The sequence below is a fragment of the Lontra canadensis genome, unplaced genomic scaffold (genome assembly GCF_010015895.1).
Source record: "Lontra canadensis isolate GAN:19392208 unplaced genomic scaffold, GSC_riverotter_1.0 scaffold66, whole genome shotgun sequence".
Classification (NCBI taxonomy): Eukaryota; Metazoa; Chordata; class Mammalia; order Carnivora; family Mustelidae; genus Lontra; species Lontra canadensis.
In genome coordinates, this window is record NW_022631060.1 from 6,749,115 (window position 1) to 6,767,433 (window position 18,319).

The 18,319-nt window shown below is 60.5% G+C and overlaps 2 protein-coding genes across 2 annotated transcripts; one reads left to right on the forward strand and one right to left on the reverse strand.

Annotated features, from left to right (window-relative positions):
- The first annotated feature begins 9,365 nt into the window (after positions 1 to 9,365).
- Positions 9,366 to 14,342, forward strand: RAD9A (RAD9 checkpoint clamp component A). Its single transcript, XM_032879616.1, is given in 12 exon segments — positions 9,366 to 9,556; positions 9,649 to 9,719; positions 10,171 to 10,299; positions 10,746 to 10,860; positions 10,959 to 11,058; positions 12,446 to 12,473; positions 12,475 to 12,556; positions 12,654 to 12,763; positions 12,844 to 12,908; positions 13,000 to 13,137; positions 13,892 to 14,096; positions 14,194 to 14,342. Coding segments are annotated over 12 exon segments (1,173 nt in total). The 5' UTR covers positions 9,366 to 9,522; the 3' UTR covers positions 14,290 to 14,342.
- An 826-nt stretch (positions 14,343 to 15,168) lies between these two features.
- PPP1CA (protein phosphatase 1 catalytic subunit alpha) lies at positions 15,169 to 18,137 on the reverse strand. The gene is made up of 7 exons (XM_032879617.1): positions 17,992 to 18,137; positions 17,346 to 17,477; positions 16,946 to 17,176; positions 16,301 to 16,405; positions 15,690 to 15,913; positions 15,472 to 15,606; positions 15,169 to 15,397 (listed from the first exon to the last, which is right to left on the reverse strand). Exons 1-7 carry the CDS (start codon positions 18,044 to 18,046, stop codon positions 15,287 to 15,289), a joined length of 993 nt encoding a protein of 330 aa, XP_032735508.1. The 5' UTR covers positions 18,047 to 18,137; the 3' UTR covers positions 15,169 to 15,286.
- Between the last annotated feature and the right edge of the window lie 182 nt (positions 18,138 to 18,319).

Here is an 18,319-nt window from a genome sequence, read left to right on the forward strand (position 1 = left end):
GGCCGGGGGTGGGGGGTGCAGTCCGTCCTTCTCCCCCGGTTTGCAGCCTGCTCCTTGTGGAGAGTGTGTGCACAGACAATGTGGTTTGGATTTGGCTGAGCCCCCTCAGCACCTTGTAAAGCACCTTGCTGAGTCAGGGAGAAAGCAGCCCCCACGCGGGAGAGGAGGAGGGGGCCGAGGGGGCCGGGAGGGAAAGGCAAAAGAGAGAAAGGGGAGCTGAAGGAGGGAGGTGGGGGCTGAGAGAAGAGGAGGGGAAAAAGAGAAGGGAAGGGCAGGAAAGAGGAGAGGCAAGGAGGCAAATAAATGGGTGGGAGTGGGAAGGAGGGGAGGAGGCAGGAGCCCAAGGAGGAAGAGGGACAGACTCTGCAGTGGAAGGGGAGAGGAGCTCACCATGCTGCGCGGCCCCCCTCCCCCTGCAAACATTCACCTCAGGAGTCCAGAAACTATTGGTTTGCAGGAACTGAGGTCGGGGCTCCGAAATGGGGACCCAGGCCAAGTGAGTGCAGGGACAACTGGCTTTACATACGCAGGCAGCCCTGCCCCCCCCCCCCAGCTTGATACAGTGACCCCACCCCCATGTTGGGGAAGTCACCTTCTCCCTCTGCCTCTTGTCTGGACTCATCCCTGCCCTCTCCCCTCACCCAGGGGCTGGCCAAGCCCCCCCCCCCCCATCTTCCCCACTGCCAAAGAGAAAATCAGCTCCATCTCCGAGCAGCCAGTGCCCCTCTGCCATGTCTGGGCAAAGGCTGCAGGCCAGGAGCTGCCAGTGGGTTGGGCTGGGGGCTGGGATAAAGACTGTGTCTTTCTGCTGCCAAATCCCAAATAGGGTGGGCTGGGGGCGGTGGGCGGGAGAAAGGAGAGGCAGAGCAGGACTAGCCCTTCCCGTGTTTCTGGGGGGTAGGGGCACAGGTGGCTGCCCTCTGGCTTCCAGCCCGGGGTCTCAGGCAGGTTCCCGCTCCCCTGTGGCTGGCGTTCTGGGACTACTGCTGAGGGCAGGCGGAGGTTAGAGACTCCCGCCCCCCTGAGCCCCAGAGCCATCTGTCTTGGTACAAGGTGCAGGCACTTTCCGAATCCCTGCTGGGGGCTAGCGGCAGGAGGACAGAGGGGACAAGGAAAACCCACCCGCCTTGCCTTTCTAGAGAAATTCCCTCTAGTGGGAATTTCATGGTCTTGTGACAAGGGGCCCTCATTTAAGATCAGAAGATGGAGAGGGCAGGAGAGTTCCGGCAGAAGGCGCAGCTTCAGGGTGGAAATGGAGCTGGATGGCAGGAGGGGCAGTGGCGATCGAAGGACGAGGCCCCCCACGCTGGCCCGGGCAGTTCCCTGCACTTGGCAGAGGGCCAGTCTGGGAGTTAGGCTGAGGGACTCCCAGTTGGCCCACGTGGCCTTGGGATAAGCCCATCACCTCTCCGTGGAATGGCTTATGACCCTCTATGCCCTCCTCCCCCACGGGATGGTGGGAGATCAGTAAGCTCATGAGAAGGACACTGCTTTGCTGCCCTGTGTGTCCTTTCAGACTGCAGGCCTTATCGTCCTCAGGGGGTGACAGGCCAGGCCCCAAGGGATGTGGCTGGGAGGTGGGTGGGGCTGGCGGTGGGTGATGCCCTCGCTTTCCTCACAGGGGGTGGGGGTGAGTCAGTGTTGGCTCAGGGACAGGCTAGACCCCGTCCCTTCCCTTTTCCTTCCCTCGCTATGCCCATAACCGGCATTCAAAGGAAAGCACTCCAAATACCCCCAAAACGCCATGTCCCACACAGCTGCAGGACTGGCATCGAAGGGGTTCTGGCCCAGAGGTTGTCATAGATTTCTGAACGAGGGAGGCCTCCAGTCCAGTCCTGGAGCAGGAGTGCGGTGGTGGAGAAGCCCACGGAGGTAAGGAAGGACACCCTCACTGATTCATGTGTGGGTTCACCAAGCAGCTCCCGTGGGGCCATGGGGATGAGGCATGGAGGCTGACCTGTGTGCAGGCGGGAGGGCAGGGGCCTGCCAGGGGCAGCAATGCCTGGCATCTCTTGGTGGCACTTTTACTCCTTTTAAAGCTCTAAAACTTAAATACTGAAAATAGTTTAAACATACTGAGCTCTCACCACCTGTTGGGTCCTGGGCTCAGGTTTTGGGGGGACAATATCATGTCATTCTTACAGTAAGCCTCTAGGATGGGAACTGGAATTTACCCATTTTATATGTGAGAACACTGAAGTCACTTGCCTAAGGTCACACAAGGACTGGAACCCAGCACTGTCTGCCCTTTTAACAACACTGCTCAGATGCTAACATTCCCTCCCTACCCTCCCCGCACAGGGGAAGAGGCTGGGTTCCGAGTGCCTGGGGTTGGGGGGAGACCGCAGGACTTGCCACTGAGAGGATCCCTGGGACAGAAAGAGACCCGGAGACCTGGGCTCTCACGCCCTACACGCCAGCCACTGCTGACACCAACAGACAGTGTGCTGCTGGGCCAGGCACCTGCCTGGGGCCCTCCGGGTTTGGTGAGACTCAGCCCCCCCGAAGCTCTCCATTCCCCTCATCTAGAATTACAGACTCCACGAGCAGCCAAGTGGGTCTGAACCGTGGACTGAGGGCTGGACTGGGTGATAGGTACCCACCGCCCACAGCCGGGCGGAGGGCTCTCCCAGGCTTCCAAGCCCCCCAACCCGTCCTCCTGCAGCGTGAGGGCTAGGTAGGCTCAGAGGCCCTGCCTGGGCTGCCAGAGGCCAGAGGGGGCTCCCCGGGATCGCATCCCTGAGGCGGCCGCCTCTCCATCCCCGTGTGCGTGCTCCACGGAGAGCAGGCCTTGGGGGCCGCCAAGGGCAGGAGGGGGAAGGGAGGCTGCAGGGCTGTCCACTTTCCCTTTCCCTCTAGTGGGCAGGAGCCCAGAGGGCCCTGCCTCGCCCTGAGCTGGTAGTGATGTCAGCGGAAACCCTGGGCGCCGAGGACCTCCTCCTACCTCAGCCCCGGCCCTACCCTGCCCTGGGTCCCCCACCCACACCTGGACTGGTTCAGCTTCCCCGGGGAACACCGCGCCCACCTGCCCCCTGCTTTCCTGCGGGGCTGAGAGGAACCTGGTCCTGCTGCCTGCCTCTCCCCTGACCTGCCTAGGCTCCATCTCCCCATCTGCAAGGATGTCTGGGTGATGAGAGCATGAGGAAGGCAGGGGCAAAGGGGTACCCCCAGATGCTCAACTCCTCCCTTGCCTGCCAGGAGTTTCCCCTCAATTCTCCCAGGATGTTCCATTGCCCTGGCCAACCCATGCCTCAGGCTCTGTGACTCTGTCTCCCCTGGCAGAGGAGTGGGGTTACCTCTCCCTGGGCTGGAAGATCCTTATCCGGCCCTGCTGAGTCACTGCCGGCTCCTCCCGCGCTGTCCCCTCCCTCCCCATCGCCTCCCTCCTTCAGACTCTCAGGCTTTCTCCAGAGTGTCTGCGTTCCTCAGGGGGCCCCGGGGGCTCAGAGGATGGCAGCACCTCCCTGGGACCACACACAGTCCCACCCCAAGTGGCTGCCATCCCAGCACTGTGGGGACAGTGACACTGAGCGAGGGTGCCCTCCGCCTTTACTAGCTGTGTGACCTTGGGCAAGTCGCTTGGCCCTTCTACGTAACCTCACTTGTCTCCTGTATGGAACAGGAAAGATGATAACGATACCTCCCTCAGAATAAGGACAATTGAGTTAATACAAGTAAATTCGCTGGCATTCAGGGCTAGATCGCGTTGCGTATTACTATCTGCCCCTCCTCACGCCCTATCCTCCTGGCTCTGCCGGTGACGCTACCTTCCCCTTCCGAGTCTGCATCCTTCCTGTTCTTTAGGTTTTGCTTTCCTCCCGAATCCAGGCCTCACAACCCCCATGCTGACCCGTCCCCACAGGGCACGGACATTGGTTGGATGGAGAGTTCTAGAGTTGGGCCGTTCCTTGTTCAACTCTCCTCTCACGATAACCCATTCCTGAGCTTTTTGCCTTTGCATCCCAGACAGCCTCCCCATCTGGGTTCTGTGAACTGACAGAGGGCTGGAGAGGGCAGGGCAGACACTCAGGGCACAGGAAGCTCTGAGGGGACGAGAGAGTGGTCACCGGGTCCTAGCTGTGCGGGGCGCATCTGGGCTTCCCAGCCGTGGGTCCTTCTGCACGACAGCAGTGGTTTGGAGCTGTGAGGAGCTCCCCCTTCCCTGGCCCCCACATGCACCTCTCAGAGGGCCCATCGTGCTGCTCCCCAGAGCCCCCCGAGTTTCCGTTGCTGGCTGCTGCAAAGTGCGTTAAGTGACACAGGGCTCAAGAATTCCAGCAGGTGTACCAGGGGTATTCGGGGGAAGAAGGAGAGGGCCAGGAGAGCTTGGCAAGGGGCCGAGGAGGGGAAGGCCACACCTGGCCTGGGACCCGCGCCTGGGGTTGGGGAGATGCTGGCACTCAGTTCAGGGGGGCACCACACGCCCCAGTTTCCAGAAGCACCTCCTTTATGTCCCCTGAGGAACGGTGTGGACCGATAAAGGCCCACGCCCTGCCTACCAGGGGCTCGGGGCTGCGGATGGTTCCGGAGCCGCCCTGCCCTTCATCCCTGCCCTCCCCCGGCGGCCCGAAGTCGCTCTGCCCGCTGCCCCCGTCCACTGCAGCGACCCCATCCCAGCCAGGGACGTCGGCTTCCGGGCCCCCTTTCTCCCTGGGTGTAGAGCACAGTGTTGGGCACCGAGCTGTCACCTGGCCCCGGTGACCGGGTGTCTGGGCTGGAAGCTGGGACTGTGCGCGGTGTCTGTCTCCCTCTGCTGGTCCCTTAAGGGACAGCCCGGCCAGGACGCTTTTCACAGGGCTGGTGGCCTCCCCGTGTCTCCCCAGACAGTGGTGGGTGACTACTGCAGGGCGGAGGAAAGGGCCCCGGGGCTCAGGCCTGGCTTCGGCCTGGACCACTGGCACTGCCTCCTGGGCCCGGGACGCCTGACAGGGGCCCCGAGGGGTGGCCTCCGGTCGGCCTTCCCCATAGGCCAGCAGGCCCCCAGGCAGCCTCCTTCCCCTTCCAGCCCATGAATGGAACTGTCAACCGTGGATTTATCTGAACCTTTTGTGAAGCTATTTCTATTTCCAGCCGAGACCGCATCTTGGAGTAATGAGTTCCATCGGTGTCCTCCCCTGCTGGGGCAAGCACGCTGCCTTTGATTTGTCCTAAACTTACCTCACTTGCGCTCCAAGGGGGCCCTGGAACCCCAGCATGCCAGGTTTTGGTGAACAAGCTGGAGCTTCCCCTTTTGCATCCCTGCTGTGGGCTTAAAAACTTCCAACCCTCTCCCTCCTGCCGCCTCCACCCTGCAGCCTGAAGAGAGAGCCCTGGTTTCTCTCTGCTCTCCTCGGGGCTGACTTCTGCCCCAACTAGTGTCCTCCTAGCATCTTCCAGCCGCTGGCAGCCTCCGGGCCTTTCTCTGGAGTGTTCCTTCAGGGAGACCTTCCTCCCAGATGCCTAGTGGGATTCCCTAGGCTTTGTCCACGCGGATTTGTTTCATTTCTGGTCCTGACCCTGAAGTATGGGGAGGTGTACTAGATCTTTAGGAACACCGGGGGAACGAACCCACCAAGCCCCCCCGAGGGAAGGCCTGCTGGTACCCCTCCCGCAATGTCCAGGCGAGGCTCAAAGCAAAAGCCACGTGTCCCGTTTGCAGTCACCCCGAAAGTGGTGGAACCAGACAGAGGCAGGCCCGTACCCAGAGTGCCCTCCGTCCGTCTCAGCGCGCAACCTGGGATCAAGTCTTGCCAACTGGCTGGACACTATACTCTTGGCAGGGTCCCCCAGCGAGACCACACGAAGACTGTCTCCTGTGTGTGCACAGCCCAGACGACCTCCTGCAGAGGCTCGGCATGGGCTGGTCCCTCCACAGCAAAGACGGGTTTTTGTCCTGTATGCGCTCTCCTGCAGAGAAGTGCATCTAAGGCAGGTTTAATAAATAAATTACTGCCCTCTGGGAATTCCCGCATTTTTCTTTAAAGATTTTATTTGCGGGTAATCTCTATGCCCCACATGGGGCTGGAGCTCACAATCTCGAGATCAGGAGTCCCATGCTCCACTGACCGGGGTGGCCAGGCGCCCCTGAATTCTGGCAGTTTTAAACCTAACCAGCTGGGTAAGAAGTGGTGATTGAAGGGAGGAAATTTCCCAGCAGGTAAGTACTTTAAAAGTTTGAGATGGTGACCACTTTCCTCCATTCGGTATCTGCCTCACCACACACATATACTTACGCACCTGCGGAAGGCCACCTCGAATATGGGGTGAGGCTAAGAATTTGGGGTTGAAAAAATCCTGAGAGCATCTCAGGTGAAGCCCCTCAATCTATCAAGGAAGAATCGGAGGCCCAAAGAAGGGCCTTGACTTGCTTGAGACGGTGTGTAGGGCTGGAGCTATACAGGTCTCGACTTCTGGCACAGACCCCGAATTGTCTTTGGGTTCCTATACCGATCCCTCTCGAGACACAGTGTTTTTGAGGTTCGCGAGGCCCTCCAGACCTGAAAGGCGTCACTACTTGTGCCAGTCGCGAGCCTGGAGAGGCCACCTGCCTTCGGTCATGTCTTCCTTCCAGTCCCGCAGTCTGCGGGGAGCAGGACGGCCAATCCCAGCTCCTCACCAGAGCTGCGGCCAGATGACGGGCCCAGGGAAGTTGAGCCACCCTTCCAGAGCAAAACACAAGGTTGGAAGCAGCCTCAGTGAGCATCTCACACCACCAAGCACGTTATACAAATGAGGAAACCGCTGCAGAGACAGAGAGGGACCCGCGTAGTTACACAGCAAGTCAGCAGCCAAGCACAGACTAGAGACCCAGGACTCCTGATTCCCAGTTCTAGCTCCTTTCTGGTGTCCAAACCCTTCGGAAGGGTCAGGTGAGAACAGACCTCTGGCAGCATGTGTGTGTGAGTGTCCAGACACTAATAAAAAATCCCAAAGAGGGGCGCCTGGCTGGCTCAGTCAGTAGAGCATGCAAATCTTGATCTTGACGTTGTGAGTTTTGTTTTTTTTTTTAAGTTCTTTTTTTTTTTTTAAAGATTTATTTATTTATTTATTTATTTGACAAACAGAGATTACAAGTAGGCAGAGAGGCAGGCAGGGAGAGAGAGGAGGAAACAGGCTCCCTGCTGAGCAGAAAGCCCAGGACCCTGGGATCATGACCTGAGCCAAAGGCAGAGGCTTTAACCCACTGAGCCACCCAGGTGCCCCTTGATGTTGTGAGTTTAAGCCCTACATCAGGCACAGTGATTACTTAAAAAAAAAACACACACACACAAAAAACTAAAGAGTTCGTGTGTGTGTGTGTGTGTGAAGACTCATTAAAAATCGTGACGAGTTTGGGGTGCCTGGGTGACGCAGTTAAGCATCCGCCTCTTGGTTTCAGCTCAGGTCAGAGATGGAGCCCTGAGTTGGGCTCCGTGCTCAGGATGGAGCCTGCTTAAAACTCTTTCTTCCTCTACCCTGCCCCCCCTTTCTTAAATAAACAAACAAAAAACAAATAAAGCCTGAGGACTTTATGTCTTCCCCTCCCTCCCCAGGGCCCTGCCTCAAAGACCTCAAGGCCCTAGGACCCTATAGCCCCACAGGTGTCAGGGGCAGAGGCCGGGTGTGATTGTTTCCACTCCTTGCCTTCCAGAGAAACTTGACGTCTGCCTCCTGCTTCAGCTGGGCTGCTCAGGTAAGGGCGGCGGGGCAAAGCTGTGAAAGCCATGCCGAGTTACACAGGGGTAGAGAGAGGGAGAGACGGAGAGAGAAAGAGAGGGAAGTAAGAGAATGGCTAATGCTAGGCTCTTTTGTGGGTTTTCTTTCTTTCTTTTTTGTGGATTTATTTTTTTGACAGGGTGTAGGGGGGAGGAAGCTACTGTCCAGGGAAGGATGGGACTGTGCGAAGGTGCTGGAAGCTTCCTAACAGCACCCTATGTAGACACATGTCAAACACTGTTGCACTGTGGTAAGTGGTGGGGGGCCGTGCACAGAAGGCCTCTCTGAGGACCAGCCACTGAAGCTGAGCCCTAGGAAGAGAAGGAGCCAGCGTGTGAGAAGGGGTACGTTTTAGGAAGGTCGGTTTGGTGCTGTCTGGAGAGCGGACTGCAGAAGACAGTGGGGAGGCAGGAGACCGCTCAGCTCCTATAGTCGTCCGGGTGCCAGAAGATGGTGGCCAGAGCCAGGATGACAGCCATGCCATATGTTTGGAAGATGGAGCAGTCAGGGCTTGCTGAAGGGCTGTTATATGTGGAGTGACGGAGGAGGGTCCAGGATGACTCCCAGTGACTTACATGCCTGGGTAGAGGTAGTACTATTTACACTGACTTCCCCCACCCCTCAAGGCAGGAATAGCCTCCCCTAGCATTCTAGAGAAGTCTGGTGATGCACGGAAGCTGAGGGCAAGGAGAGGGAGAAACAAAGAGGCAGGGTCCGGCATTGCAGGCCAGGAGCTGGAGGGCAGAGGGCTGGGAGACAAATACCACTCCTCAGGGCAGACAATACCGGAGGGTAAGGCCGAGCCAAACCAGCCCTAAGGAATGCAGGAGTGCCCAGGGCCCTTTGAAACACTAGGGAAGCTTGGTGCTGTGGGGGCTAGAGCTCAGACAGTCCCTTTGGACTTCCACTTTGCAGACCCGCAGCCCAGGGCCCAGGGCGAGGGGAAAACTTCCCTGGCTGACCAACCCCCTTCTTCTGCACAGTCCTGGGGGCTTTTAAAAATGGCCACATAAACGCAATTCCACTCTGGTAAAACGTTTCCAGTGCTTCCCACCGGTGTCCCTCATCGTTTGGCAGCCTCCATCCCTCTGCGAGGCTCACGGACCACTTCCCCGTACAAGGGGCAGAGCCCACGCGCCACTAACCCTCTCCTCTCGCTTCCCCAGCTAGGTACACCCTTCTACCCCTTTCAGCCCCGAGAATCTTCTGGTCTTCAAGGATGCATAACGGATCCTCAAAGCCAGAATGAACGGCCACTCTCCCCTCTGGGATCCTCCAGCAAACAGCTTTAATCTCTCTAGAGCTGGTGGTTTTGTGTCCGCGAGGATGGTCCAGCTCCAACCCCGGATCCACGGAGGCGCCGGGAAGACCGTACTAAGCTACGCAGGAGGGCTCGCCCGCACATCTCAGCGCTCCGAGCCCGGTGCTCGCCGGCTCACACCGGGTACCTCGTGCCCTGCGGCCGCGTCCGTGCTTCTCGTGCTCGGCGGCGCAGCCTCCGAGGTCCCGCAAAGCCCGGCCGTTTCCCCAGGGGCGCGAAAGGGCCGGGGCCGGCGCTCTCCGCTCGCGTGACGACTGCCGGGCCCCCTCCCCCACCGTGGACTCCGTCACGTGACCGCGGAGCCGGGGAGCGTTTTTCTCACGTGACGGAGGTGCCCGCGTAGGGGCCAATGAGAACGCGGGGGCGGGGCTTCCGGGGGCGGTGCGCGGGAAGGGAACCCCGGGCACCCGCGGCGGCGGGTGAGACCCGGAGCAGAGCTGCGGGCAGGCGGGCTAGGGCCCGCCGCGGGCCAGACGCCGGTCTCAGCTCCGTGGGAGGCCAGGCTCGGCCTCGGCGCCGGCGGCAGCATGAAGTGTCTGGTCACGGGCGGCAACGTGAAGGGTGAGTTGGGGGCGACCGGGTTTGGGGGGCGGGGGCACGTGGGACCGCCGGAGACGCCAGCCTAACCCCCGTTTCCTTTCTCCTCCCCGCAGTGCTCGGCAAGGCGGTCCATTCCCTGTCCCGCATCGGGGAGGAGCTCTACCTGGAGCCCCTGGAAGACGGGGTGAGGGGGTGGGTGGGATTACAGGCAGGAGCCAGTTTCTCCCCGCGTCAGGCCAGATGCCCTCGGGCAGAGCTGTCTGCCGAGTTTTCCCCCGCCGCGCGTGGTCGGGGCGTCAGCCTGGGCCCTGCCCTCTCCCCAGGCCGGTGTGTGAATCGAGAGCCACTGCCCTCCCTGAAGTGCCTGGTGGCGGGTGGGGGCAACTAGGGGGGAAAAGGTGGAGTGCGCGGACGGTTGTATAGGGCCCTTGCTGTGGGAGCAGTCGCTGCCGGGGACTCGGGGAGGGAAGGCTTCATGGAGAAGGCACCCGCTGACCGGAAGGAGAGGGAGGATTTCAACAGGTGATGGTGGAGGAGGCGGACGTTAGGACGAGTATGTGAGCAAAAGCCGGCCAGAGGGCAGGGCCTGACTCTGCCCCCTGATCGCGTCCCTCCCCCTGCTTTTCCTGGCCCAGCTCTCTCTCCGGACCGTGAACTCCTCTCGCTCTGCCTATGCCTGCTTCCTCTTTGCCCCACTCTTCTTCCAGCAGTACCAGGCGGCCGCCCCTGGTCAGGAAGCCCTGCGCTGTAAGATTTTGATGAAGGTGAGGCCTTTTCCTCACCAACTGTGCTTTGTGTCCCCTCTGTTCACGTGGTCCCCCCACCCCAAAATGTCTGCCCTGGGGGCATTCAAAAGGTGCTAACTGGGGAGAGGGATGTATGCAGGAGCAAGCAAGTGTAAAATGCGGTGAGGAGCATAAGAAAGACACCACAGAGGGTGATGGGAGATATGGTGAGGGTGACGGATTCTGCCAGGGACCTGGGCAGTGGTGACATTCACTTTGGTCCTTGAAAAGTAAGCAGATCTTTCAAGGCATGCCAGACTGGTGTGTAACAACTTGAAGAGGGGCCTGGAAGGGTGTAAACGGGCATGTTGTGGGCATTCCCTTCCGGTACGACAGTGCCGAGCCTGGGATGGCCAGGGCCTGCGTGGGATGAGAGAGCTGGTTGGTGGAGACACAGCACCGGGCTGATGTGTTCCCCCACTCAGTCATTCCTGGCCGCCTTCCGCTCACTGGCCACGGTGGAGAAGAGTGTGGAGAAATGCTGCATCTCACTGAATGGCAGGAGCAGCCGCCTGGTGGTCCAGCTGCACTGTCGATACGGTGAGTGGGCGGCCGGCCGGCCCAGGGGTGCCTGCAGTTAGTTGGAGGGGTGGAGGGCAGGTCAGCAAGGCCCACTGAGACCCTGTCTGCCCATCCAGGGGTGAGGAAGACTCACAACCTGTCCTTCCAGGACTGCGAGTCCCTGCAGGCCATCTTCGACCCAGCCTTGTGCTCGCATGTGCTCCGTGCCCCAGCGCGGTGAGTGTGTCCTCCAGCTACAAACCGAGCTGTGGGTCTTGTTTTTTCCTTTGGAGCTTCCAGGGTCAATTTAAGAAGACACCTTCTTCATCTTCTCTGCCTCTCTCTCAACCTCAGAGGGTTTATCCAGACCAGCCTGCTTTCACGTGTCGGTCTCGCTGTTTAAGGGCAGCGGCTGGAATGGAGGAGGGCACCGCTCTTTGCTCCTCGGTCTTCAGGAACCTGTGTTCTCCACCCCAAAGGTCCAGCTTGGCTTTCTGGCCACTTAGACCGCTTCTGACTCCTCTTTTTAGAAAGCATGTCTTTGGCTTCCCCTTAAGTCCTCTTTCCATGGCTTGAACAGCCTTGGATGTCCATCTCTAGCTTTGTGACTCAGGGGCTCAAAATTCTCCTCTGGTGGGGTCATCTTTCTGGGCCTGTTCTCCACTCAAGGGTAGTCTCTTTTCCTGTCTGCCTGGACTGTAGCTTTGAGGAGTCCACAGGCCGAGGAAGGAGGCTGGACAGGGAGGTCATGGTCCAGGAGGGCTGCCTGAATAAGGTGCTGTGGGGGCAGGGGTGTTCTGGGAAAATCAGAGTGGGGAGGCGGTGTGCCAGCCCGGGAGATGGGGACTCGGTGGAGGCAGAGGTCCCTGCCGAAGGCCAGTGTAGAGAGGGGTGGCTCTCCTCCCACCCTAAGCTGTGTGCTGCTTGCATTTGAATAGCCCAAAGTCGTGTTCATTTCTTTTTGTAGCCATGGGGTGTGATAATTTGAAGTTCCCTTTGGGTCCTGACGGTCTGTTATTTCTGAGTTCTGTTGAAATAATGCTGTTCAGGACTCCTTCAGGTAGAGAAAGAGGGACGTATCTCCGGTGGTCTGGATTTTGATGCTATTTTTTTTTTTTTAAACGAACAATTGTTTTTTTCTCATGGACAACTTCAAATTTGTGTGAAAGTGGATGCCTGCCCCTGTCCCAACGGTTGTGAGACAAATTCCAGATGTTATTTCATATGTACATATTTGTCAACATGTATCCCTTAAAGGCAAAGATTGAAGATCTTTTCTGTGGTCTCATTTATAGGGATGGCCCGGGTGGGCTTTCCCACCCCTGGGACGGCAGGTGCTGCTGGCCTGGTTTGGCTTTCTGTTGCCTCCTCTGGGCTCTGCCGTTGTCTGCCCCATCCCTTGCAGGGGACTTCTCTCCCCCAGCAGCCCCCAAAGAAAGCTTTGGATGGGGTAGGAGCCATGTCCTTCTCACCTTGTCCTTCCCGGGGCGTGCTAGGGCCGGCACATGGTGGATCCCCTCCGACATGGTACAGGGGTCACAGCCCTGCCTCAGCTCTTGTAAGAGCGAAGCCACGGGGCGGGGCTGAGCCTTGGGAGTGATGCTGTACCCCCCGCCCCGCACAGGGTCCTGGGGGAGGCTGTTCTGCCCTTCCCCCCCCGCGCTGGCAGAAGTGACGCTGGGCATTGGCTGTGGCCGCAGGGTCATCCTGCGCAGCTACCAGGAGGAGGAGGCAGGTGAGAGAGCCAGACGTGGCCTTAGACAGGGGGTTAGAGCTGGGGTGGGAGAGGGGAGGGTCCGGAAGCCCAGGCTCTCCTGTTTCTCCCTTGGCAGACAGCTCCGTCAGAGCCATGGTGACCGAGATGAGCATCGGGGAGGAGGATTTCCAGCAGCTGCAGGCCCAGGAAGGGGCGGCCATCACTTTCTGCCTCAAGGAATTCCGGGTGAGGTTCCCCCCAGCACACTCCCGCCACCGTCCTCCCCGCCCTGCCTGGGGCCTCACGGCTCTGCTTCCCCCTCCCAGGGCCTCCTGAGCTTCGCGGAGTCCGCAAACTTGTCCCTTAGCGTTCACTTTGATGCACCAGGCAGGTAATTCCCGGCCTCAGGTCAGGGAGGGGAGGCTCTGGGAAGCCGGGAGCCCAAGGGCCCTGACTTTGCCCGGGACCTGCCGTCTGCCTAGGCCAGCCATCTTTGCCGTCAAGGACTCCCTGCTGGACGGACACTTTGTCCTGGCCACGATGTCAGAGTCAGACCTGCACTCCCCAGCCCTGTGCTCCCCAGAGCCGCACAGGCTGGTGCCTCCCCTCCAGGCTCACAGGTGAGGCTGCCCACCTGCCGGCCTGCTCCTCCCCACCCCCATCCCTCCACACCCTGGCCCCCTGGCCGGAGCCTCCTGCCTGCAGCTTGTGCACCTCCCCCAGCACGCACACTTCCTGTCAAGCCCAGCCTCTCCGGCTCAGCCTTCCTGGTCAGCTGTGCTCAGAGAGCCCTCCTCCCACCCAAGTTAGTGTCCCCAAGGTCGGGCTGGCTTCCTTCTCTGGCTGAGTCCTCCCTTCTGAGCCTCTTCCCGGGCCAAGGAGGGAACAGGCTGCTGGGAGGCAGGGGGCTGGCTGGGGCTGGGGAGAGCAGGTGGCTGGAAGGGCAGGTGGGCTGGGGAGGACGACCGGCCCAGTGTAGCCAAAGCAGAGGAAGTTTGGTCTGGCCCCCCGCCCAGCACGTCCCTGGGCCCCAGTGCTCTCCAGCTCGGTCTCCGGGGAGGGCAGAGGCTTTGGCCCCAGGTGGCCTAGCTCAGAGGACTCGATGCTTCTCTACCCAGCTGAGCTAAACCGGCTCCCAGGATGCTTCCCTCAGGCCCCTATCTGAACTCCGGTCAAACGGATTCCAGGCCCCGCGCCTTGTAGGAAGCTGCCACTGAACCTCAGCATCTTTCCCCCAAACAAATGAGAAAGTCACGAAGCCCCGAGATCAGCAGTGGTCATGAGGCTTCTACTGCTCTCTCAGTCCTCTAAAGTGGGGTCCTGCCTCTATACCCTCTTCTGTGTGGCTCGCTGACACCCTCTCCCTGCCAGCAGCACGCCCCACCTGGATGACTTTGCCAATGACGACATCGACTCTTACATGATCGCCATGGAAACGACTGTGGACAGTGAGGGCTCTCGGGCAGGACCCTCCATTCCCCTTTCCCCCGGCCTCCGGCCCCCCTGTAGCCCTGGCCCCTACTCTGAGGACAATGATGCCGAGCCCAGTACAGAGCCTGGGACTCCCCCACCCAAGAAGGTAGGGATTGGAGATGGAGCGGGGGTGGGGGGGGGGGGGGTGGGAGGCAAGGAGGGAGCCTCCAGAACTCACTCCGCTTCCTCTGTTCCCTTTCCAGTTCCGCTCGCTGTTCTTTGGCTCCATCCTCGCCCCTGCACACTCCCCTCCGGGCCCCAGCCCTGTGCTGGCTGAAGACAGTGAGGGTGAAGGCTGAGCTGAGGACAAGCCTGTGTCCAGAGGCTCTGGACTAGATGAAGCTGCAGCTGCCCGCTTCCCCAGGCAGCAGCCCGGAGATAGGGCTGCTCTGTACCCGGCCAGTGGTCAGGGTGGGCTGTGCTGAGCTGAGCGCCAGTCCTGCTGCCACTCCAGGTGCCTCCTGGCTATCTGGACTAGCCTGGGTCCCGTCTTCTCATCAACTTCCAACCAATCATGTCTGTTCCTAGGCTTGGCACCGAGCTGCCCCCTGATGGAATGTCCCTCACCCATTACCCAGCCCCTCTGTAGGCCTTTAGGCCAGACTCCAACCATGTGGCTAGGGCTGGACACCTGCCTTCCCTAAGTGTACCTCCCTAAGACAAAAATCACAGAGGGGCTCTTGGCCCCTGCCGGTCTACCTTCTTTGACAATCATGACCTGTCCCTCCCCCAAATCCCGGGCACACCTTTGGGATCTCTTGTGGCCAGCTAACTTTTTCTTCCTTTCTCTGTGCCGTCTGGCCCTGGCTTGGGATTCTAAGTCCCTGTGGACCTGAGCCTATGGCTGGGATTACCCTGGCTGGGGCCTCATGCCCAGCAAGCCAGTCCTCCCAAGTGGCCCTGGATAGAAGGGCTGCCAGCCCAGTCCCTGGGACAAGGGAGACAGAGGCCATGGCGAGAATCCAGCTTTGACCTTTATTCAAGAGACCAGATGGGTTGCCCTAGGATCTGTCTGCTGGCCCTGAGGCCAAGCAAGGCTGGAAACCCACATCTGGCCCTGCTTTGCCCTGAGCTGCAGCCTCGGCCCCAGGATCCTGCGTGCGACCACTGCAGGTGCAGGCGGAAGGAGCCCTGGGGGATTGGACGCTGCTTTGATTCATTAAAAAAAAGAAAAATACACCAAGGCTCCGTGTTCCCCATGACAGGTGGGCCTGGGGGGCCAGCATGAACCACCCCCCACGGCCACATAATTTCTGTACAATCCACCACCTGGGGCAGAGTGCGGGCACGCAGAGGCTATTTCTTGGCTTTGGCGGAATTGCGGGGTGGGGTGATGGGCCGGCCTCCAGGGTTCAAGCCACTGAACTGCCCGTATTTCCCCTTGTTCTTGTCCGCGGGCTTGAGAATCTGAAAGAGACAGAGCTGGTCAGGCTCACGGTCTGAGCCACGGAGTCAGAGGCCACTACCTTTCCCATCCCCACCTGGAAAGAGCACATGAGCGTCTCGTCCACACTCATCATGGCGCCTGCATTGTCAAACTCGCCACAGTAGTTGGGAGCTGAGAAGAGGGTCACCAGCTGCCGCTTGGCAAAGAACTCATAGCCGTCTTCCACCACCTGGATGCGGATGGGGGAAGTTGGCTCAGCAGGTGCTGGCTACCCAGCCCCCGCGCCCACCCGCCCCAGAGCTGCCGGCCCACCTGGTGTGCCCGGCAGATGAGATCCAAGTCGTGCTTGTGCAGGAACTTGGCCACCACCTCGGCCCCAAATGTAAAGGAGACACCACGGTCATTCTCGCCCCAGCCCTGCACGTCCTTGTCAGGATCAGACCACAGCAGGTCACACAGCAGGCCCTGGTCAGGCACGTCTGTGGGCCGCATGATACGCCGAATCTGTTCCATGGACTGCAAGTCTGGGGACAGGCCTGGGGGAGCATGAGAGGGGACAGGTCACTTCCTCAAGCCTCAAAGACCCCCTGCCCCACAAAGCTTTTGCTGGTCAGTCTCCCCTCCACCTGCCACCCCCTGGCGCTCTCCTAAAGTCCCAGGAGTCCAGGCAGGCAGAAGTCATCCCCTTCGGCCTCAAGGACCACAGAGCTCTCTGAACAAAGGAGACACAGTCCACACACAACGCCAAGGCCAAAGTGGGGGAGAGTGGAACGGAGTACTGGGGAGGGGTGGTGGGGGCTTCCTGGAAGAAGTGACAAGCAAAGCCGGAGCCCTGGGAGAGCTGGGAATACATCAGCCCCCCAGCCCCCAGCCTCCTCCCAGGGCCCCCGGGGATGTGGCCCAGGGGCTCTTCCTTCCCTCACCTCCGTGGCAGCAGAAGATCTTCTCGTCCACGATGGCAGCGATGGGCAGGCAGTTGAAGCAGTCGGTAAAGGTTTTCCACAGTTTAATGTTGTAGCGTCTCTTGCCTGTCGGGAGCAATGACAGGCCTCAGGAGGCCTGTCTGCCGCACACCCAGCCTGGGTCTCTGGGCCCTCCAAGGCACTCGGCGCTAGACACAGCTGGGAGCAGGCAGTGGCAGACAAGAAGAGACGCCCCCTCCCCCGTCCCCGCTGCCTACCAGCCTTCCTAGAATTCTAAAGCAGCTGAGTCCACAGGAACCTGAGCTCCACCCAGGGAGCAGGCCAGGCCAAGACGAGGTCTGGTTTATCTCAGCTTCGGGTGGGCAGATTCCAGTCCAGAGAGGCATCCTAAGTGCTTAAGGGATGTGCTGGAGGGGAGTGTCATGAGGCAGGGCCCTGCATGAGGACACTGGGCAGTCTTTGTCAGCAGCCATTCACCAGACCGACCCCTCCTGGGCGCCAGACCCCAGGCCAGGAGGGCAGAGGCGTCCCCTGTAGAAATCTCAGTCTGCAGTTATCTGTAGACACCGGTAACTTTACTGCCAACCCAACGTGAGGGTCTCACTGGACAGCCGAGTCACTTAAGGACTTGGAAAGCCTACTCACACTCATCATAGAAGCCGTAGATGCGGTTGATGCTGGCACACTCGTGGTTCCCACGGAGCAGGAAGAAGTTTTCGGGGTACTTGATCTTATAGGCCAGCAGCAGGCAGATGGTCTCCAAAGACTGCTTGCCCCGGTCGACGTAGTCCCCCAGGAAGAGGTAGTTGCTCTCTGGAGGGAAGCCACCGTACTCAAATAGCCGCAGGAGGTCGTAGTACTGGCCATGGATGTCACCTGTGACCCAGGGGACTGGTTCAGCGCTAGGGGCAGGGGCCACACTTGAACCCAGGGCCAAGTTTGGGCGCCAGGGAGGAGCACTGCAAGGACTTGGGGGGCAAGGGACGGGGAACGCCACTTTCAGAAAGCAAAAGGGGCCGAGACGGAGGGGGGGCGGGGGGCTCACCGCAGATCTTGAGGGGTGCCTCCAGCTCCAGAAGGATGGGCTGGCTCAGGAAGATCTCCCGTGATTTGAGACACAGACCACGGATCTCGTTCTCTGTAAGCTGTACATTCTTTCCAGGCCGCGAGCCCTGCACTGGGGGCGGAACAGGGCATCAAGACTCTGGTCCCTCAGGCAGGAGAAAGGTGGGAGACACAAGTGGCCCTGTTGGCACAGCTGAGGGCGCCTGGGTCTCCTCGGCCCTTCCTTGCCCAGGGGCAGCTGTTGCTGCTGAGCCTCCCAGGATGGGACCCCTCGAGGGGGTCCGCTGTGCGTCGGGGGGCCTGCCACCCAACAGCCCAACCCACAGCGCACGATCCCTGCGAGGGGTGGAGCTAGATTTCTTATGTTTCTCCTCCACCCCCAGGAGCACAGGCCAACCTGTGCACCCCCAGCCCAGGAGAGGGGGTGCTCCCCGTGCCAGAGCGTCCCCGGAACGTCCCAAGCGCCCCGCGCCTTGGGGGGGGCCAGCTGTGGACGCGGGTCCTCGAGGCCCGTCCCCGCCCAGTCTAAGCTGGACCTGGGAGGGGCAGGCCCGCCCGCGCACCACTTCCGGGCCCGGCAGGGGGCCGGGGCGCGGCGGGCACCGACGTCCCCCGCCCCAGCCAACCTTCCAGCAGGCGCCCGATGATAGAGTCCAGGTTGAGCTTCTCGCTGTCGGACATGGCGGCGCCGCCGCTCCGGCCCAGCAGCTCCGGGCCCAATCCTGCCGCCCGCCCTCCCGCTGCCTCCTTCCGGCCTGGCGCTCCTTCCGCCCGCCCCGGCCCGCCCCGGCCCGCCCCGGCCTGCCGCCCCGCCTCGCCCCGGCCTGCCGCCCCGCCTCCTAGGCCTGCCGCCCCGCCCCGCGCGCTGCCCCCGCGCTCTAGCGCCCCCTCTGGACGCCGGGCGCAGCGGCCGCGGAGGTCTGGGGGGCGGGGCATAGGGGAATGGGCGGGTCT

Coding starts and splice junctions, on each gene's coding strand:
- PPP1CA (XM_032879617.1), bottom strand. CDS start 18,046: ATGTCCGACAGCGAGAAGCTCAACCTGGACTCTATCATCGGGCGCCTG. Junction 16,406..16,945: donor CTACGGCTTCTATGATGAGT/GTGAGTAGGCTT, acceptor TGCTCCCGACAG/GCAAGAGACGCTACAACATT. Junction 15,398..15,471: donor CGCTCATGTGCTCTTTCCAG/GTGGGGATGGGA, acceptor TGTCTCTTTCAG/ATTCTCAAGCCCGCGGACAA.